The sequence below is a fragment of the Lagopus leucura genome, unplaced genomic scaffold (genome assembly GCF_019238085.1).
Source record: "Lagopus leucura isolate 7727_CA_CO unplaced genomic scaffold, USGS_WTPT01 Super-Scaffold_100028, whole genome shotgun sequence".
In the NCBI taxonomy this organism is placed as follows: domain Eukaryota; kingdom Metazoa; phylum Chordata; class Aves; order Galliformes; family Phasianidae; genus Lagopus; species Lagopus leucura.
The window spans coordinates 1,140,159-1,164,651 of NW_024962279.1; the positions used below are offsets into that span (position 1 = coordinate 1,140,159).

A 24,493-nucleotide genomic window follows, 5' to 3' on the forward strand; every position below is an offset into this window, starting at 1 on the left:
ATCCATAAATCCTAGTGGTTCTTCATATCCATCTTGAAAGGATAATGGCTGTAGCTGGAAGCTTAGCTGCTGGCAGTTCCTTGGTATTGCTGAAGATGTGTGTAAGCTATCTTCTTATCTCTTATTTGTATCTTTTAGTTTCTTTCAGAGCAGTGCAGTAATGAGGGATATACTCTGTGGGGGCGAAGATGGTGTTTGTGTGTACCTTTGTGTGTTCCTGCTGCGTTGGCTAAAATCAGCTGCCACATGGCTTTGCCTTGTTTCAGTATTGCTCTTTATTTTCCTGCTGACTTAAACCTAATCACATACAGCAAATAATATTTTGCTAATCGTTGCTAACTTATTTTGTATCTATTTAAAGTGCTGTGGTCACTCTGGGTTTGGTTGTCAGTTAGCAAGTAGCTTGAGTAAGTAGATGCTTCTTTATCATGCATCAGATTGTTCATCAGAGAAAACTACAGTGTCCAGAGTTGTCATTCCCCACCCCCTCCCCCCCTGAAATTTTGATGCGTGTTTTTTGAAGTAGTCATGAAAGGATTTAAATCCAAAGCTGAAAAGCCTGACTGGAACTGATTGCTTTGAGCTTCTTGTTTACAAAATAAGATTCTAGGGTTAAAAAAGACGGATGAATACTTGAGGTTTTTCTTATGGCACAGTCTGATTTCTCTAGCAAAGAGTGTTGTGTTATATGCAGAATGTCAAAAAGAATAACAATAAAAGCGTATTTAATGGTGAGCAATCTTTTTTTTTTTTTTTTTTTTTTTCAGGGAAAACTCACTTTTGATAGTCTGTGCAGTCTTGGTGGCAGTTCTGTGTAGTGATAAGATGCAGCTTTGCAGATCCCTGTAATAAATAGGACCGATGCTGTCACAGGACAAGCACTGATGTGCTGTCAATGTTTAATGCATTGGTTATTTAATAAGTCACTTCCTTATTGCAATGTATTTTTAAAATGTTTACAGTAAGACTGAATACCTGTTGTGATATTAATATCTGCTTTTTGTGGACAAATTGGGACATAGAACATTGCCAGAAAGAAATGTTTCAAGCACTGTATAAAAGGATGAATTTGTTTTTAACGTCGGTACCAGATATATAAGAACAGATATTGCTACAGTTCACAATGAAAGCATAAAAGAAGCACAAAATACGGAAATAGCAGCTGTGAAGCACGTGCATTTTGGAGTTAACTCACCTGGGGGGAGCTACTTTCTTGAGTAGTTAAGCTTCCCGTGGGTAGAAAGGACCATTCTGAGGCTGAGTCAAGTGGAGACTAAGCACAGCATTGTGTTGTAATTTAAATGGCCAACCCAACCTGCCTGGGAAGTGAGAAACCTGCAGCAGTCAACAAATTTGCTTTGCAGCTTGGCTGAAGTCATTGTGAGAGTTCTTAAAATCCTTAAAAATAATGGTGTTTGTCAGGCTGTGAACTTCTCACTGAAGTGGTGTTCCATGGGCACAGTGCTTTTGTTGTGCATTTTAATAATTTAAATGCTTGTAATTACTATAGGATTAGTGACACTGGAAGCTAGGGAATGCTGCAGAGTTGGCTTGTGTAGGAAGGCAGTGAGCTTCTGTGCCTTGGCCTTCTTGGGAAGAGCTCTGTAAGGGATGCTGAGAGTGCTGCTCTCCAGCTTTCTCCAGCCCTTGCTGGAGCTGCTTTCTGTGTTGGCTTGGCAGGTGGGACCTGCTGCAAGTGGCTGGGGATGCTGCTTGCCTCTGCTGGTGACACTTGTGCTGTGGTTTCTGCTGACCACTCAAGCAAAGTACGTGGTGGAGCCAAACCTTGTGCAAACTGAGCATCTTCCCTCAAAGCTGTCTCTTTGTTCAGAGGTGATGTACGAGTTCCTACTGTGCCCACCCCAAGGTGAAAGCATCCCTTTGTTCATTACCAGTCTCTTCACCTCCTCTTTCACTCCTGTGGCCGTGAGAGCACTTCTTGCCTGAAGATCAACAGTTCTGAGTGCTCTGAAATCTCTTAAGAGACTTCTTATGAAAATTTTTGCATGAGACAAGAAAGTGGGGAGTGGGACATAAGAAGGTACAAGCCCTAAACCAAGGCAAGGCCAGGTGGGGCTGAGCAACCTTGGCTGGGCTGTCCATGCCACCAGCACTGGAGCTCAGGGTTGGTATTGAAGCTGCTGTGATTCATTTCCTATCCTCCCTGACCACTGCCTTTAGATTTTGGTTGGGGAAAAAAAAAAAAAAAACAGCCTTTTTTTTTTTTTTTTTTTTTTTTTTTTTTTTTTTGAGTAATGGGCCTCGAACAGCATGTGGCACTGCAGTGACAGTCTTGCCAAAGACTGTCTAAATCTGAGTTATTGCTTCCAGTATCTCTGTGCATGTGCCCCAGGATAGCAATTGCCTTTTTCTGCAGTGGTATTGCAGCATGAACTTTCATCTAATTCATTATCCACCCTAATGCTCAAGTCTCTCTGCATTACTGCTTTCTAAACAGCAGTCTCTCACTTCGTTCCTGCACTGATTACTATTTCTCCCCAACTGCATTGCCTTTCATCTATCTTCTGTAGAATGTCTCACTTACATCAGCCCATTTCGCTGAGCTTGCCAGGCAGTTGAATATTTTTGAGGCATTTTTTTGCTTGCTTACCTTTCTTTTGATTTAGCATCACTTACATTTACTGAGCATGGCATTTGCATTGTCCTCCAGCTGCATAGGGAAGAAGTGACCGCTTGCCTTTTCAGGCTGTGCTGCGTGCTGTCTCTGTATGATTATAAAGTGTGCATCATTGCTAGCAATTCTTACCTATTTGCTTCATCTGAGCACAGTTACTGCTTTTCTGATCTTGCTACCAAGGCCTTAGCAGTCCTGCTCTCAGTAGTTTGGGACTTTGTGTTGAAATCATTACTGCATTCTCTGGGGACAAATGACCAAGGAACAGAGAATTAGTTTTGCACACAAAACACCACCAGGAAACTTCTTGTCTGGGTGAAACACAAACGGTGAACTGCCACGTAAATATGGATGTTTGAGTTGCTTCGCAGATCAGCTCTGTAGCATTTATTGAGTCTTTTCACTTTGAACAAAGCAGCTCCCTTGGCAGGAAATGAGGAAGTTCTCAAAATGGCAGGTCCTGTTTTTGGGGCATATATCCCTGATTAGGAGCTCGCTCAGTCAGCACAAAAGTCTCCATTTATCTCAGTTTCCACTTCAGATTTGTACTTCGGGAAATAAATGTGGATAAAACCCTTTGCTATGAAATCTGTATCTGATGCAAGTTGTCAGCGTGAAAAGATTTATTTTAAAAAAAATAAATCATCCAACAGCCCTATTTTGTCGATCATAAGCCAAATTAAATACATTTTTACACAAATAAACATGGATGGTTGTTTGCTTGGCTTGACTCAGTTTAAGTTTGATCCTAAAATAATTTCTGTGGATCTGGCTGGAATTGCTGTCACATGCTGGAGGCACTAAATCTGGCTACCTGAGTGCTGCAGATCCGTTTCAGTGCAGAGTGATACAAATCTAAAATTATTTCTGCTCAATTCAGGGGAACATGCTTGTTTCTGCTCTTCCATCTTTCCTGCAGGAGATTGCACAGCCCTGGGTGGTAAGAACTGACTGCAAACTGAGAGGGAGATATCTCACAGTGGGACTTGAGCATTTCTCCTTTCTTTTCTTAAATAGTTCTTTATTGAGCTTTCCACCTTCTGCATTAATTTGAGAGCTGAACCAAATAACCAGGAAGAGATTGATGTGGCCTCACGTTATTTCATACGGTCAATAAATTGTTAAATGGGCCAAAGGACACGGGTTAAAAAAATCATTTTGTATAAAGAATGAGGGATTTTTATTAGCTGACAGAGCCCCTGTCTCTGAAGACTTTATAATGGGGCAGGTTTGATCTTGAGCCATGCAGTGGGAGCAGCTCTGTTGGCTTCATAAGTGCCTTGCCTTTCCCAGCGTGGATGAGACGAGTTGTGCCCCGTGTTGTGTGCTGAGCGAGCACTGAGCTCGCTGCTCCCACTGTACTGGAGGCGGAGGGGTTGGTGGGCAGCCTTGGGAAGGGGGCTGCTGGCAGTGCCCATGCTGTGATCTCGACCAGGACAAATCTGGCACCCCCTTATGCAAGAACACAATCTGACCTAGCAGGCTTTTAATATCCTGTGTACCTGGTAGGATTGCCCTTATTTAAATGCTAGGAGGTATAGGGGCAGAGGATGCCATTTGAGGTGTTCTGGGGTTACAGTGGTAATCTTGTATCAGTGGTCAGGAGAGTAGTGAAAGCAGAGATGATTAAATGTATGCTTGTCTGCACTGTAACACCTTTGTGGGTTTTATGGGATGATGAGGAAATGGAAATGTAGGCTACCTGTGGGGAAGCATGAGTGTGCCTGGTGAGTCGGCAGCCCCACTGCACAGCCCGGGGCTACATCACCATGCCTATGCTTATTTTGGATATTTTGATTGTCAAGGTAGTACTTGGTGAATGACTTCTGGAGATATGTTTTCAAAACAGAAGGCTGCACTAAGGCAAATACCAGCAGTGGATACAAGCAAATTGTGTTTCCGGAGCTGAGAGGTGAAACTGGTGATATTGTATGAGTTTGTGTGTTTCTGGGAGCATTACTAGCTTTAGTGATGAGAGAATTGGTGTCATTCTGCATTAAACAAGGAAGTGAAGCTACAAAATGCTCCATTAAGGTCACATTTATTTGCTGTTCAGAGGTTGTTCTTCTAATGTTGTGCGTGCTGCAGCCCCTAATTATGGGAGAATGAGCGAGACAGGTGCTTCCTGCCATGTTTTCTGTTGTAAAACCCTCAAGGTTTATGTGCTTGCAGTAGAGGAAGAAGTGAAACAACACCCCCCCTCTCCTCCCCCTTCTAACCATTGTTAATTGAGCCTACAAACAGGTCACCATTATATATGTGAGGCTCACGTTTCCCAGATAAATTGTGCTGAAAGTAATGAGACCCAGCTGGCCCGTTCTCAGTGTGCCTGTGCTGGTGAACTCGTGTCCCTTCTGCACAAGGGCATGGAGCTGGCCCTGGGCTCCAGCTCACTTCAATCTTGCCTTTGGGGAAGCAGTGTGGAGTCACTGGAGCTGACTTTGTGAAGAACAGTTATTTTGCCCTCATACCTTAGGGTTTGTTGTCCTACTTCAGTCTGACCCTGATGTTCTAGGTGTAGGAGCATGGAGTCTGTCCTCTCCCTGCTATCTGCTGGGATTCAGTCAGAGAGCACCAGCTTTCCTGTGCAGGTCAGCCTTGCTTGTGAGCCTGTGCTGTGAAGTTTTATCTCTGTTTGCCTAATGCATTGTTATGAATAAAATTCATAAATGACGTGACGCCTCTGAAGCGGCACATGGAAAGGCAGTGAATGAGGATGAGGATTCTTCCTTTTAAAAAGTGCAGATGATGATGGTTAACAGAAATCAGAGGAAGTGTATGGGATGCGTGGGCCAAGAGTTTTCTAGGTTAAAGTTGTCAGGTCCCAATTACTTTTGTCTGACTACCCAAATCAGAAGTGTTTAAAAGGAGTCCAGTTTGCAGTGTCCATTAGTCGTCTTTAAGGTATCTCAGATGCATAAAATATCTGTCTTAGAGAGAAATGGAATGTATTTCAACATGCAAGAAAGCGTCAAGGGACAGTTCAGTAGGACAGAGACTTTGGTTTCATGCAGTTGTAGTTCCCAGTGATGTGGGATGACTGGTTCCAAATCCGGGGTCTCAGCTGCCAGCACCACGTGCTGCTTGCAGTGTGCCCTGAGCAGCCCCCCATCCCAGAGCTGCCTCAGTTAGCCAGGCTGTGTTTTCTGCTCATCAGTTCTGTGTCTTCTCTGGAGAAGAGGTAGCAAACTGTTTCTTTATTCCGATGCATTGCTCACATATCGGTAAACGTGAGCTTGTACTGCATTCTGAGAATTTTTTGACTGAGAATACTTTGCAAAACCGATGGCAGAAACTGCCATGGTGCACCATCCTTCTGCAAGCGGTGATGTTGCAGCTGGTTTAACTTCTGTGTTTTTGTCTTGAGATGGAACTGTTGGCACTGCTGGTTGCCTGTCTGACTTTGCTGCCTCCTAGCAGAAGCACTGCAGTGATGCCAGTTGCCATCAGTGGTCCCAGTTCACCCGCCATGTCGTGTCTTACACAGCTGATGCCATGAAAATCCCAACCCAAGCCCTTTCTAATCTGTGGGCAGCATCTGTCTCTTGCTGGCCTCCCAAGCTTCTTTTTCTGAGCCCTCTTATTGGGGCACTGGTGATGCAACTTGAAGTTGCCTGGCTGCCTTGCTAATGAGCTTTGCTGTAAAGCTGAGGAAGGACTGTGAGATCTGGCCATGACTGGAGACACTTGGATTTGCTGTTCCCTGGGAGGTGCTGGCTCTGTGAGCATCGCTGGTGTGATGTGTGACCTTGTTCTGTTTTGGCTCAGATGTCTCAAGCAGGATGCTTTTCTATCACCCTTAAACTCCATCCCTTGCAGCATAAGGCTGCACTGAAGATCTGTTTTCTCTTAGTTATCTACATCAGTTATAATGCTTTGGGACTGACACTGCGTTGTTACATTGAAGTAATACAAAATACATTACACCACTCACTGGCTACTGAGGTTTAATGCACCTAGTGACTGCTGTATTTGTGTTTGGGATGAGGGCTTTTAATTTCAGTAGTTAACTGAATCCCTGCAATTTGACAGTGTGTTCCCTGCACCGTTTTTAATCTTTACGTTGTTGGCTGGTTCCTGTAAAGGCTGGATTTACGTTCTTGCTTTAGGATTGTGTTGTCCCCACATGTATTGGTGCATGAACAACAGAATGAGTGGTGTGAGAAGTCCCACGTTGCTTTTGAGAATAGGCCTGTAGCTTGTGCTCACATAGGAGTTAAGGGTGGCTGTCATCTGGGAAAGACATATACACTGCTTGGCAGATGCAGCGTTAGGATGTCTGTTGTTTCACTTAGACATGAGAAACTCGTGGTTGTAGCTCCCGTATTTCATTAATGGAAAGCTGTTTGTGAAGATTGTGTATGCATTCATGGGAGAATGAACTGTATCTTTTATCTAATAATCAGAAGAAATCTCTGCATCAGAATCAAAGGAAGAAGTCTCATTCAGAACATAATTTGATGCTGTCTGACCACCATATGCTGTTTTAACTTCCATCTTTTTGGCAAGATGTAATCACCCTAAAATGTGGGAAAGCAGGCCGGAAGAGTCTTTTAAAAGTAAGACGCTATCAAAATGGATTAGTGCCTGAATTATGTACAGATTAATTCTCTGTAAAGAGTGGTAAAATATGAGGCAAATAGCCTAGTTTTGTTTAGCAAGTTTTACACTAAGCCCAGGCAAGTGAATCTGACCATTATTTTATTTGATTAAAAAAAAAAAAAAGTTTCCTATTATAGATGTATTTCCTATCAATTATTTTTCCCCCATCTTTTCCCCTTCTGGCTCTCTTCACAACAGTAATTTAAAGAAACTTCCAAGTAGCCTTAGCCATTGTCAGCAGTGCACGTGTTAATGTGTGGCATTGCAGCACCTTCACCTTACCTGCCTCTCTTTATCACACTGCTGTTAGGAGCACCTTTACTGCTGTGCATTTTGCCTTTTTTTTTCTCCCCCCGTGAGGTTTGCCTGAAGCTTTATGTCTGCAGATGGCCAAGCGTCTTGGCTCACTGATCTCTTAAACTCCATATCAGAGATGATATAAAAGCCCTTAAGGTAATGTTCCTGTGCTTCCATCCCTTTTAAAGCACATCGTTGTGCTGTCTTCAAGAAAAAAGAAAACCAACAAAACAACAACAACAAAAAAATCCTGTTTTCTTGTTTTTTGAAAAAGTTTCTTTCATAAGAATCAAGTTGATAAGGAACTAATTGCTGGCATTCCTTACTATTTAGTGCTTTTTGCCTAAATGCCACCAAGACTTTTCCTTCCCATCTTAAGAGTTTTCAGGCGTTAACAGCTCTCCAGATTCCAAATCTCCTTCTCCAAAGACATCCCAGTTTTCCAGCAGTAGGACCAGGTTGAAGCACATCACTCCAAGTGTCCCCAACCTGGACTTGGGCTATGTCAGACTCAGCTGCAGGGCAGCCCGCAGCCAGAGCATGAGCTGAGCTGTGTGTGTGCCATTGACTCTGCACTGCTGTAATCAGGGCAGCTGAAAACAAATTTGGGTGCAACCCTTTTCTTCAGAGAAGGCTTAAATGAATCTGAGTCTGGCACACTCTCTTGTTAAACTACTGTCGTAACTAATGATTTTGCCATTCAGAAATGAAGTATTGATCTTAAAAAGAGTTTTTCTTACACAGCCCATGGCTTGATACCTTTTAAACACTAATGCCCAGGGTATAATCTCTGTGAATAGCATAATAGCTTTATATTTAAGGTAGATTGGGGATAAAATTTTGTGTGTTCATGTGAACTATGAATACCAGTAAGGTATTCAAGCAGGAATTACCTAATCATGCCTTTGAGGGCATTTATCAAATAATTTTTATTGGAAACTTAATATATTGAGACAGTGCAAATGGGAAGCTGATCAGAATGCTAAGGGATGTCCCAGCATCGCATTGCTTTGCTGTCTGCAGATATGCAGTAGGGCTTGATTAATTTAGCACATCATCTAAAATCATGTAGCGTTGAGTACCGATAAAAATTATATGAAACTGTGTGCAAGAGATTTCTCCATGCTAGCTGTGAAGGATCCCCTGTTCCCTGCAGAAGTCACTGCGATGGCACCTGCGCAGCCCCACCGACTGCAGGTGTCACACGCCATGGGCACCGGCGCTGCACCAGCAGCCAGAGGACTTGCTTGGGATTTAATTTCACACTTGTGTATCTGAGCCTCAGATTGATCCACCTTCTTTTTTTTTAACTGTATATTTGTAAGTCTCAGACCATACATCGTGGCATTCCCTGCTCCTCTGCCAGCAGCACTGGCACGTTGTATCAAATCAAACCTTGCAGGGTAAGGTCTCCTGCTCTCCTTTTTCCTCCTGTCTCCTGCTGTGTATTTCTCTCCCCATCCATCTAGTTTAGATGCTCCATTTTGAGTCTTCCAACAGCATGTTCCTCCCCTCCTATTGTCCCGATTTCCACTTCCCCCACTTTTGCAGGGTTCCCAGAAGATCAGAGACTCCTTGTGTTTGCTCCGTGCTGGACCAGCCCATCTAATTGCTGGCTGTTCTCCAGTCTCCAGTTCTGTGGGAGTGGAGCAGGAAATCACTTGGCTGCTCTGTTCCTGAGCTGTTAACTGTCTCCCAGCTGAGAAAATCTCATGGAAACCCGCAGTGAGGAGCATTAATAACTTAACTCTTAAGTACTTTTTCTAGTACTTGTTCTCATATTATACAAGCAAAAGATATCGGTCGAGTTTGTCAATTATTTCCACATATAACTTCTGAAAGGGTAGAATTGGAATGATGCACAAAAATGAATGCATGTACTCTAATGACTGGAGTAAAACCTTTAGCTGGATGTTTTCTCCAGTGAAAGAGGAAGATTCAGCAGTGCTTGGATGCCTGCTACCTTTTCACTGGTGTCATTGGGTTGCCTTGATCAAAAGGTCCATTCCTGGTGCCCCCCGAAACCTGGAAAAAGTAAAATGTCTGACATGTAAAGAAGCATTTTTTTAATAATTTGATTGTGATGCTTCTCTTCCAAACTTTTGGCTGTTTAAGGTAGAAATGAAGGGTAAGTTTGGGTTCAGGCAAATGTATTTTCAGTTTTTCCACAACAGGTGAATCTGAAAATCTCCTGCATGCTCTGTTGTATACCTCACACCTCCCACTCCCTGACCCCAGCTGATAGCAAGCAACAAAAGCTCCTCAAGATTGAGCCTGTCTTTTCCTGATAGCCTTATCAGCATGAGATATTGCCAACAATAGCTGCTTGTTCCTGCAGTGTTTTCTCCTTGCTCACGTCGCCCTGTGCAGGGTACATGGCCATACTGCAGGCAGGCTGAGGAGCTGGGAGGAGAATATTGCGTTTTCTATGTCAAAGACACCATTACCTTCCCAATTCACTGCATGGCCAGGGTCTTGACCTGTCATCCTTTTCCTAGAGTTTCTGCAGTTATCTAGTCGACCTCTATCTTCTCTACATGGCTAATGGCTGCTGAATTACTGCACGTCTATTAGGAGACTGTTGTCATTACCATTGGGCTGCCTACCATCATTGCAGGGCTTTATTTAGAACAGTGTGATCCAGTTTGTTTCATGTTCAGTCCTGCAGAAGATGTTTAGCAGCACAACCAGCAAGTTCTCATCTACAGTTCTCTTGACAAGTGCTTGAGCTGTCCTTTTGCTTTGTGCTTTGGTATAATTAAACCTGTGTATAACATGACCCTTCACTATTTATGAGTGTAGATAAATGTACAAATCTATTGTATACGTACAGAAAACTGAAAATGCATATATTTACTAGAATACCAGGTTTTTAATTGTGTAAATATAATGCTGACTAAAGCAAATGTTCAATTTCACATTGAAGTAAGGCATTCATAAAAGCCTGGATTTGCATAATTTAATTTTCTGCACAGAAAATACTGCAGATCAACAGTATGATTCATAACTTGTTCCATGGTTGACGTATGGCTCTTTGACAGTGCAAGCCAGGATTACAAAGGGCTTCACAGTTTTGGATGCTTTGCACTGACTCAAAGCCTTTCTCCTTTCAACACATGCAGATGATTTGAATGAGTTCCTTTCTTTTGATGGTAAAGCACACAGCAGGGCTCACTGAGACAGAGCCACAAGAGCAGCTTCCTCCTTGGAGGTGGCAGTGTGATATCGTCCTCCTACCTGCAGGAATCATAGCTTTTGCGGGGGGGGATGGGGGATGAACCCACAATTATGTGCTCCCTCTGTGTAGATGATGCTCAGGAAAGAGTTGCTTCTCTCTTTTAGTAGTAAAGAGGGACTTAAGATATTTTTCCCAGGATACAAGATTTTTCTCTTCTTGAGTAATGGGGCTAGTTTTTCCTGATAGCCTTTCCAGCCACTCTCCCGGGTTAGTTCTGTGTTCCATTCCTTAGCTGTTCATGGTCTGTGGTGTTTGCTTGTCTGTTCGTTTTGCCAAAACAGTTTGGGTCTCTGTATCTCTCATCTGTTCCTTCCAGTTGATGCAAATGTCTGTTGCCTCCCAACCAGGTAGGCATATTGGGGTAAATCAGAAGAGAAAATAAGGTATGTGGTGTAGAGCTGCCTACAAACCCTCATAGTGCATGTTCCAGTGTTTCTAGTTCAGCCTGGAGTGAATTAGCATTTGGAAAGTTGCCAAGAAATTTGGAAAACTCATTCAAATCAGAGGCTCATAATAAATGGCACAATTAGTGCCTTTGTTCGCACAAGGGAAGAAATTGATGAGAGCAGACCTGCAGTGCCTTTCCTGGGATTGCATGGCTTTTCTTACCATTTCAGCATTCCAAAACCTGCAGCAATGCATGACCCTTGCTGAAGATTGCAGGTTGTCTATGTAGTACCTGTTGGCTGCAGTTTGTTCTCTGCTGCTGTGGCACCAAAGGGTGTGCTAACCAGAAGCATCTGCAAAGTTCTGGAGATCTCAGGGCTTGACATTTGGTAAAGATCTGCTACCAGCTGTAGTTGGCCTGGGAGCAGACAGGAATCTGAAGCTCAGTGACTGTATGTATGTGGGTAGAGATGCTTTGGGCAGTTTTCTAAAGTTTTACTTTCAATAATTCACTAGTTACTGATCAAATAAATGATCAGTTGGACTTAAATTGCCATTGAGTCATGTAGCGTGTACCTGTTCTTCACATTTTGCATATGGGTTTATTTGGTGGTGTGTTTATTAGAGCATGGCAAGTTCCAGTTGTGATGTTGGAGAAAGATTGAATTTATTGTAGATTTGTTATTGACATTTGTGTAGTCATGCACCTCCCATTGGGTTCCATGAGATGTACAGAAATACTGTATAAAATTTGCATGCAAACCCTCCTTACCACCCACCCTTCCCCCCATTCCCCCCCAAAAAAAAACAACAACAACAAAAAAAAAAGCACTTCCTTGTGAAAGTTACGTATTTCTTCACAAGAAAAATTACTGGGTTTCGGTGTAGGATGTGTTCTTTATGTTTTGGTTGCTAAATTTAATTCCTTCTAGCTTGTGAAGTTTTACAAGGATTCCTTCTTTGCTGGCCTCTCCCTTTTATGTCAGAAGGCGTTGGTGTTGCATGCTGGATATTCATCTGACACACGCAGCGTTGCTCTGGCTGGAAGGCAGCACTGTGTGTCTGCTTTGCTTGGATGAATCCTGTGAGGCGATGTTTCTGGAGCCCTGCTCGTGTTTAGGCTGTTACCCCGTGTGCTGTGGGCTCAGGTCTGCAGGCTATATGTAGAGATTTGTTCCCTCCTGAATGAGGCTGTTCTAAATGATTTAAAACAAAGTTGTGATAGTAAGGATAACGTGCTTCCATTTATAGTCTTTCAAGGATCTTGGTCATTTCTGTGTAGGTTTACAGTTACTAGTTTGGTAGCTTGTTTTCTGAATGGCCATCTTGAGGTCAGAGGAAAATCAGACACATCTTGCCTTTTGTTTACTTGTGTATATCAGAATATCATTATGGATAGTACTGAAGTTAGACTGGTACGTGCTAGATAAGAATAAAGGCATTGATGAGTCCTATCTTCTCTGAATCATCTTTGAGCATTGGGCCTCCATGGATGAGGAGCACACCTGCTAATTTTCTTTGCGGTGCCAACTTTGTAGTTTCTGCTCAGCGAAGATTTAAGCTTTGCAATGTAAACTTCCAGGGAGTAAAGACCACTTTCCTAACGATTCCTACTTTTCTCTTCCCAGCTCTGACTGAAGGTTATGTTGGCTCTCTGCATGAAAACAGACATGGTAGTTCTGTGCAGATACGGAGGCGAAAGGCTTCGGGGGATCCTTACTGGGCATACTCAGGTGAGTTGGATTCTTCAGAGCAGTGAAACATGAAATAGCTCCAGAACTAAAATTTCTTTGCTTTTTGTTACTACTATGCTCAGAAATAGGATTTCTGAGCCTTAATTTACAGTGTATTTTCTGCTGACCTCCTTGTGACTTCCTCTACAGTAATCCATTCCTTTCCTGCGTTTCTGTCAGTTACCTGCAGAGTTTTCCTTGTAACTCTGCTCCTTCTGTGTGTCCTGTTTTAAGTCTCTTAACGTAGACCTGCAGTGGCATACTCCCATGAACTTTACTTTCTATCTAAACAGCATCTTTCCAAGTTTACAGTTTGCTTGCACTGAATCTTGTAGAAAAACTGTAAGGGTTGGATTGACACATCCAGGTGACGAGACACTGGAAATTTTACAGTTAATTATCTGCATGTGTGTTATCACAATAGAGTGTAGTAAGGACAGTGAGAACTGTCAGTGCAGTAATGCGCCAGGTGTGTGATGCTGAGAAGGTCAGATGTAGGAGGCACTGCGTTATTTGTCCTGTTGCTCTTACAAGAGCTCTTGTGAAACGTTAAGGAACTGCGCTTCTATGCAGACCATGAAATTTCACTGGAAGTGAATGATTATAGGTGAAGTTGCAACTTTTTTCCACTAATACACAAAATACCAATGTTGCATTTTATTTATCAGATCCTGAATATAAGCTGCTTCACTTGTGAATGAGATCATACAAGTAAAAATACTTCTAGGCATTTTAGTAATGTAGGACAAGCTCTGCATTCTGTTTAGAACTTTGAGGTTATCATCAAATGCACAGATATTTTAAGAGTTAATTCTGTGCTTCAGCTTAAAGCAACTCATTTAGGTTTTAAGCCTCCAAACAGTGGAAGATAACTTTTGTGTTGAAATGAATGGGCTATTCTTATGTGTTGTCTTGCAATAAAATATTGTAAGTTAAGTGCTGCTTGGCAGGTTTATTTTGTTTCTGTTGTTGAAAATTGTATTTGGAATCTTCATTGCTGGTAGTTAAATCAAAATGTTTGAGAAAAACAAAAGTAGTGGAATTAATCAGTTGTCATATATGTCATAACTCGTTTATTTGAGTTACTAGACTTTTTAACCAGTCTTTTGCCTTAAAAACAAACAAAAACAGGAAAATACACACACAGAAACAAATCTACCAAAACAAAAAAATAAGTCCTACCCACCAAAAGTAACAAAATCTCATTTATGCATACAACAGTCTTCCTAATTCTATTTTTGTACTGGTGCAGTTCTTCCTTTATGAGTAACATCATTTGTTCACCCCTCCAGAAGAGCTTTTACCACCCACTAATCCTTTTACATTTGTGTCATAATAAAGCGTATAGTCCTGATGTGTAATTATACCTTTCCTGTTGGATTTTGCATCCTTTTCTCTATTGATAAATCTCCTGCTTCCATGAGAAAAATAGCCAACCTGATTTTAGAGAAGTTAGTGACTTCTTGATCATCAATAGTGTGCCATTCCACCTGATCAGCTATGTCTAATTAGAACCTTTTTTTGTCACTGTTGCTGACAAAAGGAGTAAACTAGGAGATGGAAGAGATGGAAATGATGTATTTACCAGTGCTTGTCAAGAAACCAGATGAAGATTTAATATTTTCTCAGCATGCTTAGTCATGCTGCCATTTGATCTGAGTAACTTAAAATGTCATTCCAGGGGGCAAGTGGTTTGGCACCAGCTATTCCAGCTGCAAGACATGAGTTCTTGTTGAAGCTTTCATGACGCGAAATACAAGCGTAAGCTAACAGTGTAGGTACAGCATGACCTGGCTGCATGGGTTCTGTGTAACCTACATCAGAACAAGGCCACGATGGAAGAGGCTGGAGGCCTGGTAGCCTCCTGAGCCCTTTTGAAGCCCATGCTGCAGGGAGGAGCAGCTCTATCCCACTGAGCTGCACAGCGAGCGCTGGTAGGTCTGCATGAGAGCAGGATGGCATGGGCATGTGCCAAAGGTGAATGTTGTACTGAAGGCAATGCTCACAGGGTTGCATTTGGGAAGAAAAAGGCAAATCGAGAAACGGGGAAGACACAGTTATTTCAGGAATAAATGGTGGACAGCAGAGCCCAAATGTCAAGCAGATGTTTTTTTCTAGTCAGGCACATTGAAGAGGATGCTCAAGTTATCTATTCCTTTCTCTCGCATCCTGGTTTTTCGGAGTGTTTCCCAGAACACTGAACAGGGCTTGGCTAAGCAGTTTATGTACTAACATCAGTCCTGCAGGAAGGGTTTTGGATGTAACTAGGAAGTTTATATCAAATGAGCTTACAGAGTGGGAAATTCACTCTGCAGTAAGCAATTAGTCCGTGTCAGTGGCTTCCAAGCTCTTCTATAGATGTTAACCAGTAGGCTGTTCCCCTTTCTTGTCCTCACATGTTCAGACCAGCTCTCTTCCAGCTAGTTGTACAGCAGCTGCTGGCTCCAGCCCTGGCAGTTATGGGCAGAGAAAAAAGCTCTGCTGGCCTGTATGCTGCTGAATTTAAGTCTCTTCTAAGGGAAGTTGCCAACTAGAGTAAATAAGACCGGGACGGCTTCTGCTTGCTGTTGGCATACGACCACAGGCAGAGCTCAGTGTTGACCAGTAGGCCCGTCTCTGCTGGTTCTGTGTTAGGCTGAACTGTGACTTTATATTGATTTCAGTTGAGCTCTACTGATTGACAGTCAGTGAGGCCCCTTTACATTTATGGCTGCGCCTGCCTCCTTTGCAGAGTTTTCGTATTTTCAGTCTTAAATGCTCTAAAGTAAATTTTGAGGTAGGACTGAGAGGTGTGGAAGTAGGCAGCTGATTGTGGTTTCCCTGGGGGTGCAAAAGGGCACAGCTGTGCTGTGGAGAGCCCTCAGGTCTTTATCTTCCACAGGATGCTAAGCGAATAGAACTCCTCTGTGGCATGTTGAGAACACTGCTGCTGCTCCACACTCTTGGGGGGGGGGGGGGGGGAACGGAAAGTGGCTCAGAAGCTGTTTTGATTCTCCAGAGATGGGGAATTTTCCTGGTTCCATGAGGTACTTAAGGGATTGCTACGTGTTGCTTGTGATGTCATTCTTCTCAGGCACAGGAGCTGAAAGAGAATTAAGTCCAGCCACTGATGAGGAGTCAGGCACACTTCAGGTCTAACGTTTGTATGAGGCACTTACCTGCCTGAGTAGTCCCCACATTCACCCTGTGAACTCCTGTGCCTTGTGCTCACACTGCACGTGTCCTGCAGCAAGCCTTGGAGCCTGCACTGCAGAGCTCTCCCTTCCCTGTCCAATTGTAAAAGATAGGATTCAGAAACCTTGTAAAATAAGCCCTTTGTTTACAGGCACAATTCCAACTGTAACATTTACTCCAACTGAGGAATAAAACTCACAAAAATGAAGAGTAGATAATGAAATGAAAGGCCCATTTTAAATGAGTTTTGTCAAAAAGACAGAAGGAAATACAATTGGCCTTTCAGAAGAAACTTCATTAAGTCTGCGCTAGGAGCTCTTTAAACCAGATTCAGAAGTGAGCAACCACTGACAACAGAGCACAGTAACTTGTCTCAAGAGGAGCTGCAGGAGTGAATGGAGACTGAGATCTCCTAGATTTTAGGAGTTTTCAGGAAATCTAACTACATTTCTAGGCAGACTTCTGTGCACGCATGTATTTATGTATATTGGCAAAGCATTTATTCCACGAGCGTGTCTTATGGTTTGCCAGAGACTTTCCTAAATTGCAACTGACCACATTATTTGCAGTGTAATGGGAATGTGAAATGGGCACAGTGGAGCCAAAGCGAGAAGTAGGTGTGGATCCTGGATGTGCCTTACAGCAGTCCTCAGGACTTCTCACTGTTGCTTTTTCCATCAGGCTAGCCGCTGCATGAAGGACAAGTTTGAAATGGCTTTCAGCATAGTCTTTTATTCCCACAAAATTCAGCATCTTTCTAATATCCATAACAGCAACAGATAGCAAGCAGTAGAGGTGCCTTCCTGCCAGCAGAAAAAGGTTTTTGTAGCTACAAAATATTTCTTAAACATGAAAAGAAATCCTACAGAAACATGCAGCAGGAAGTACTGCATCCAGGGCTTTCTGGCTGGCCCTCCCCTGTGCATTGTGTGCAGTTTCACAGAGCGTATTTCAGGCTTTTGAAGATTACTCTCAACTGTCAAGTGTTGTGTCTATCAGTGCTGAAAACACTTTACCAGTGACCTGACAGATGCTATTTTGCTGTGCAGTAGCTCCCAAAAATGGTTAGCGAGAGGGTCAGGACTTCAGGATGATATTGATGATATTCCGTTATGAGATGCTGAGTCAGATGTTTGTATCTTAAGTTAGCAGCTCTAAAGGGTCTACCTATAACCACTCTAAAAATATACCTACACTCATACGTGTCTTTTTTTCTGAAAAACTGTTATGCAACATTAGTGTAACTGTTGCTGCAGTGAGATTATATAAATCCAGAAGTAACTGTAGGGAAACAGCACTCTTTCCTCTGTTATCAGATCAGGAGGCTCCTGTTGAGTCGTTAATGCATCTTCACTTACATCTAACATGTGTGATCACAGGGCGTGGAACTGGGGGGCTGTGCTGTCTGAGGGCAGGATGCTGCAGGTGTCAGTGCTTTTGTCACTGGAGTTTAATGATGTACCCAGTGTTTGTACCGCAGGGCTGGGCCACCCTGCTCTCTTGGTGTCTGTTCTGCTGCTCAGCCCTGGTCTTGCAAGCTGACTCATTCAAGGAATACTCCCTTCTAAGTAATCAAAACCATTTGTACTTTTTAGAGAACAAAAAAGTAGACACTAGCCAAGGATGTGTATGTGTTCTTTTTGCTTGTTTATTTAACTATGGCTTTGCAAAGATTTTTTTAATAGAAAATGCATAGTTCTTTTTAATCTTCAGGTGTTTTCAAGGCATCTTTTTTTCCTCTTTGTGCTTTTGATGGCTCTCATTTTCAATGTGAAATTATTCACACTACTTACAATGCTTCTGTCTTTTATGCTTTATATTACTGATGTTTTTTCCATCTGTAACATTGGATCCCTTTCTCTTCAAGATAGTACACAACTACTGTGAACATTAGTGGAAAGTATTAGAAGAAAAAGAGGCTTTAGAAGGGTAGGGATGACCTTGAGAGGGGAAGAAGTGTCCAATAAGAGTAGGACTTGTGGCCACAGCGTCGTGCTGGTGGCCACTATCAGTGTGTGAGTGCTTTGTCCTACAACGCTTAGGCAGTTATTGCTGCCTTTTAAGATGCTATTATTTAAAATATAACCAGTGGTGAATATAAGAACTAAGTGGTGTTAGCAAAAGCGCTTGCTGGCATTAAAATGGGAAAGATCAGTAAAAGTTATTTCCTGAAATAATAGCAAATGGTGATGAAATGTAACTCGGTGATGTCTTTTGTAAATGTGTGAATTTCTCTCTTTGCTTAGATTGTTCTCATTAAATAAGCTGCTAATGTGAATTGGACAGGAAATAATCAGCAGAGAGTAAGGAAAGCATTGAGACTTTATTGAACTAAGAGGTAACTAATGGCCTGTTCACTGTAGTCAGTATTTCACTCTTTCTATCTCTCGGGATAATAAATCTTGGTATTGAGCAAAACTTTGGCATACTGCATACATGGTTATCACCCCACTGTAAGGATACTCATCTCCATTAAATGCAGCATGATCAAAATGAGCAGTTTCTGCCTCTCTCCCTTTGCTCTTTGAAGCTGACTTCATATAGGGGGTCTAAGCTGGCAGAACCAGGAAGAATATTATCTGATCAGTAAACTAATCTTTGAGTATTTTATCTGCATTTGTCATAGATAAATGGTAGCCTTCACTGAACCCTGCAGAAGCCAGCTGTGGTGCATTCATTTTTATATGCAGTCTTATTAGAGTATCTAACAGGTGTTCCCCAAAGCAATGCTGTACTTTGTGAGACAAACGTGGAAAACTGTAGCTTGAGGATTTACTGTTACCGTCTAAGCATGAATCTTGATTTATTTTTTTTTAATGTGCACAGCTAAGGTGGTACGCTGTTGTGTGATTTATCCAATAAACAGAAAATACCAACACTATTTTTTTGTATTCTGATGGCACTTGGTCACAGGTCTTTGCACCCCTGAGCTGGGCACTGCACAAACGTGCACCACAGATAGAGTTGTCTGAGGTATCTGTACCAAGTGTGCATTTACCAGGGAGATGTTGAGGAGAATGCTTTAGATTCTTTCTTTGGCTTTTCAGAGTTTTGAAGTAACAACTATGAAGTACTTTTAATTTATTTATTTATTTTTTTTTTTAAAATGAAGAAATAAATTTCCAAGTTCTTATTCCTGAGAATAGAATTTATCTTCCAAACCTTAAGCTACTGTAAATAAAAATTCACAATAATACAGCCATGCTGAATATTTAACATGGGCAGTCCTTGTAGGAGAACCTGCCTGTCATAAGCAGTCTATGTAATCTGGAATCACTTCCAGTAATCCATTGCTGGGGAACATAGCCCTGACATTTGTCGTGTTTGTTTGTGGGCAAGTTTCTATGTAACGTGCTAAGAAACCCTAAGATAGCAATTCTACTGCATAGATACAACTTCTTTACTGAATGCCAGCAATACTGTTTTCTCTGTTCTTGCTACCTTTTCTTGCATGCAACGCTTACAGTTCATTCCAAGTACTGTCACTGTCAATCCTGGTATCCAGTCTGTAATGAAATGGTTGACTGAATTTTTAGATGTTGGATGTGATGGTGAATTTGCCTTTTTTTCTTCCTTGGCAAAGTTCTTTCTGAAAGTTGATTGTTTTTCATGCTTTAAATGCATTAAAGCAAATCCCTGATTTCTAAATGCTCTAATTTTTTTTTTTTTTTCTTTAATGCTTTTCAGTAGAGAGACCAGTGGCAGCTGGACAGCTTTGAAAAAAGTAAATATGAGGTGCAAAGAACCAGGCGTTCCCTCAGCAACTTGCATGAAGTTTTTGCCTACCACAGCACAAAAGTATTAAATAACTGCAACAGCTGCTGGATGATGTCTTTGGGGTTTCAGATGCAATTGTTTCAGTAGTACATCAAAGTATACTTACTTCACACATCTCTGGCTATCTGTGATGAAATGATGAAGCTCAAAGAGCTGCTTTTGCTGGAGGAGGGGGGACTCCTCACTTCCTTAATGTACTGTGCTTTTTGTTGTGTTTTCATTGAATGCGAACAGTGGGACATTTGTAGAAAACCTCTGGAAAGACAACAACTACTGCACTGTTCCACGATTCTGAAAATGTGCTGCAGTGCAGCAAAAACTTGTGTCATTTTAACTGATTTTGAGGCATTGAAATGGGAAAGAATATAAAATATTTCAGCTCTTCTTTAGACAAAATGAAGTGAAAGGCTTATGTTTTAAACCTACAAAAAAAAAAAAGATGGAGTATTTGAGTAGCAGCTGTGATACAAGCTCAGCAGATGTGCTGGATAATACTCAGAAAGTTGAAGTCTGCTGTTGCCTTGTCATTATCAAATGATGGCAATAATACATTGAATTTCCAATCTTGGTTTAATAAGTAACTGAACACATAGGAGAAGAATAATGGGGAAAAATACGCAAAGAGCAAAGATACTGCAGTGAGAAACAACACTGCAAGCAGGGAATCTCTGAATAGAACTCTAGTGAGAATGTTTTATTTTTTTTAAAGGAAGGAAAAATGGTTGTTGCAAACATTTTTTTTGTGAAGGTCCAAGCATGAAATAATCAATGCATAAATCAGAATCTTAGCTGTGGAGGACGGAAGTGGAGCCTCTGCATGAAAGAACAGAACAAAACCAGCATTGCAGTTCATGTTAGAACTGTTTGTAGTTCATGTTAGATAGTTGTAGAATTATTTCTTCTCTTTTTTTTGAAGTGATTTTTTGAGATGGCTGTTCCGTGTCATTCCATTCACTCTCCAGAAGATGATTTTCCTTTTGGTATCTCTGCCTCAGGAGTTGCTCCATCTGTTCTCTTACCCAGAACGTATATTATTCTATAACACATCTAAGACTTGTAGGTTTTTTTCATTATGGCCCTTGAAAAAGCAGCCCTTGCCCATGAAGGGCCAGTTCCCAGCTCCGGACAGCTCAGCCAGATGTGGATAGAGGTGACCTGTCTTTCTTCTAGGCTGAATGTTACATCACATCTGTTAGAGAAATACAGAGTTGAAGAGTCTCATCTGTATAGGTTCCTAGGTGTATTGCAGTGTGAGTGCTTAGTGGCAGATAGTTCTAGTGCTTGTAACATCTCTGCGGTCGGTGTGCTTATGTGGTGGGAGCTAAGGGGCAGGGCAGTTTAACTTCTCTGATAGGCTCCACTCTGCGTACAGCAGCATTGGAAGTTCAGCAGCATCCCAGTGCTTTGTGCTGTTTCTTCCAGGAAGCATCCATCCTTATCAGATGCTGATTGAAGAGATCTGCGTTGCCTGGGAGATTGCATCTTCCTGGGGAGGCCATGTCAGCAGCACGGGCGATGTGAGGCTCCTCAGTGAACGGTGCCCTCCTGGAGGCAATCCAGCCACAGAGCATGATTCTGGCCCTTGGTGCTTTCAGGCTCTTCCACTGGGATTAGGACACTTTGGGGCTTGAGTAAGAAGACATTATTTTCCTATTCAACACACTGAACATTTGACTTTAAAGTATGAAGTTTTTATTAAAGACTGCGTATGCTGAGGGAGTTGGATGGGCACACTTTTAACTATCAAATTAAATAAATATGAAATCCTGCAATGGAGTGCGGAGATATGCATATAAATTACATCTTTAAACAGCACTCGAATGATTTTTCTGGAAGTGTTTTTAACTCTCTCTTCAGGACTCATAAGGGTCATCTCGGTAGCCTTCCAAACCAAGTCAAAAAGTATTGGCACTGGAATGATTTATTGAAGAGGCATGTTACTTTGTGGTATAAAAGGAATGTTAGGTCTTGCTGAGCACCTGAGTATGCAGCTGCTGTTTCTGTAGAGCTGGGAAAGCAAGTGGGCTTAGTTCAATTGAAGCCTGAATGAAGGTCTCCAAAGTATGTCTCCCCACCCACTCTCATCTATCAACTGTCTGGCTGTGAGGTGAGATAGGCTGTAGGTTGGTGGTGCTTCCAGATCAGTTAGTGAGATGATTGATTTCATTCATGATGAATTAGAAGGCCTATGTCCCTGTTGCAGAGGTGAAAATGTCAACTTCAGCTGATGTAGGAAGGGGTGGTAGGCATTGATGGCTTGTGTAGTCCTTGTGGTTGAATTCTCAGTAGGGTGTGATACTTCTGAGGTATGTAGTTGCTTTAAAATCTCTAGGTGAACTGAATTATACAACAAGCAAGCCCTTGGCCAAAGGAGTCTTTGCTGTGAACGTTAGGATCTCTGTCTTTTCTCAAAACTCTTCTGAAAGTACTGCTGAAGTAAAGCCTTCCTTCTCTGCATTCATGCCTGAATGTGGTCTTGATGCATGTTTGCTCCATACTGCTACAGGCTCACAGCCTTGCAGGTTCACATCTGTAGTGGTATAGCTACTGTAAGGTAGGATTGTGTTGTGATCGTGGTCATAAAGACTAGACTGATGCTGGGCGCTGTGTCTTGGATCTCCCATCTGTGGCTGTGCAGAGTACTGGAGCTAGCTGAATTCTCTGAAGCTGACTGGTACCACTTTTACCTTGCTATAATTTAGGACAACGTGTAAGTTGTCTAGCTGCCAGGAAGTTCAGGAGGAGCTGTTTCATCTGGGTTTCTTTATTCTTGATTCACTTCTGAGACTTTCTCAACTGTCTTCGTGCGCAAGTTTCCTTGAAAACTAACAAAGAAAATGTCCCCCAGTTGAATGCCTGAAAATGGTCAGTACTGACATATGGACTGCTTTGTTTTCTTTCCTGTGTGAATTAGTGAAATAAATGTTCTTGCCTCCTTTCCCAACCCATCTGTAACAAACATACTGCTAGAGCAGACATGACAGACGTCACTTGGGTGCTGCTGATCCCATACACTTGAGCTGTGCTGGACCAGTACCACGCAGGACCCCTTGGCTATATTCGTGTCACCAGGCTCAGTCCTTCTGTGTAGCTCCTGCCCCAACAAACCAGTAGGTGGACGCATTGAGAATTAGGGATTTAACATTAGGCTCCCTGCTTTGCATCTGTTTGTTTCTCAAGTACAGAAATAAGACTTGCCATGCAGTAATATTGGCAGTGAAGTCAGGCAGAGTTTAGATCACGTACAGTTTTACATCCTGCTCCAGAGATTGGTGCTGTGTCTTGGGCTGCTGCTGAAGCCTTCTGCACCTTTAGGGTATAGAGAGCTATCTTACATGCCAGATGTTAATCTGTTGCTAACCAGAGGGGACATGAACTTTTCAGATAGATTCTAACTTGCAAGCTTCTGCAACAGTTCAGATTGTGTTTTTAACTTATATTTTGGTTGTTGGAGGTTTGAGATTGAGACAGTTATCTGGGTGATATAGTACTGTCATACATTGATCTCTGAGGAAGGGGATTTAATGTATGAAGTTCAGTTTGCAGAGAATTTGATGCAACTTCTGAAAAGAATTGTTTGGTGTGTGTAATTCAGATGCTGTTTATATTGTGAAGAGCTCCCCAGATGCCTTTAGGGCTTCCTTGCTCTCAGTGCAAACGCAGAAAAGTCATTCCAACCTTAAAAATTGTACAGAAAATGTACACTGTGAGCAATGTCTTGGTGTTAAATGTAAAAATGGCTGAAGCCAGCGTGTAACAAGATGAGGACTGTGAGCTGGAGAATTGGCTCTTAGAATCATAGAATGTCCTGAGTTGGAAAGGACCATAAAGTCCAACTCCTCGCATGTCCCCAAATGTAGTGATGCTCCAAGATCCACCTGCTTCTCTTCAGTTTGGTGAAAATTAACCAGTGGGTTCAAAAATGGTGGGGGAAGAATAGCAGTTGATAGAGCAAAATGTGTTTTGACGGCTCAGATGCGTAAGCCTGAGGAAACTGGGCTGTTAATCTCCTATGGGCCTCTATTCAAAATTGCAAGCTCTCATGAGTGGCTTTATCAGAATTGTGCCAGTTAGGTCTGGGCTTTCATGAGGAGATCCCTGCGATTTCAGCAGATGGGTGCTTAAATCTAAGGAAGGTCTCAGTGGTTCAAGTGATCAAATTGTTAGTGACTGTTCTGCGTTGTGCTAAATGAAATAAAGCTCTTCAGAGTCTTTTGAATCTGTTGAAGCCCATACAAGCTTTTCACTTGTGCCTGTGCCTCTGATCCTTTGTGCCAGTGAAGGTCATCTGCGCGGGAGCCATTGGAAGAGTGCATAGTTGGAGAACCATCTGCTTGTCTTTAACAGAAGGGAAGATGGTTGTGGCGTTACCTAGTGATGGGATTTAGTGGTGTTTCTGTATGAACTGACCTGCATAGTACAGTAAACATTTCAAGTATTTTTCCCAAAGTAGTATTGGAATGTAGAATAAAAAGTAACTGCTGAGAAAGTATTTTTTGCTGAATTATGCTAATTTTGAAAATGCATAATACTCCATAGGCTTTTAAGAAGTGATACTGGGCATATTTAACATTCTTTGATGTTAATTTCCTGGCATATGGACATCTCAACTTATTAAAATAAATAAGTACTTTCAAATTTAATGGAATG

The 24,493-nt window shown here is 42.1% G+C and overlaps 1 protein-coding gene across 1 annotated transcript in view; it reads left to right on the forward strand.

Annotated features, from left to right (window-relative positions):
• PTPRG (protein tyrosine phosphatase receptor type G) overlaps nucleotides 1-24,493 on the forward strand; it is a 373,912-nt gene that overhangs the window by 72,359 nt on the left and 277,060 nt on the right. Inside the window, exon 2 of the mRNA XM_042880843.1 lies at nucleotides 12,788-12,892. Within this exon, the coding sequence (XP_042736777.1) occupies nucleotides 12,788-12,892 (105 nt within the window). The remainder of the gene's footprint in view (nucleotides 1-12,787; nucleotides 12,893-24,493) is intronic.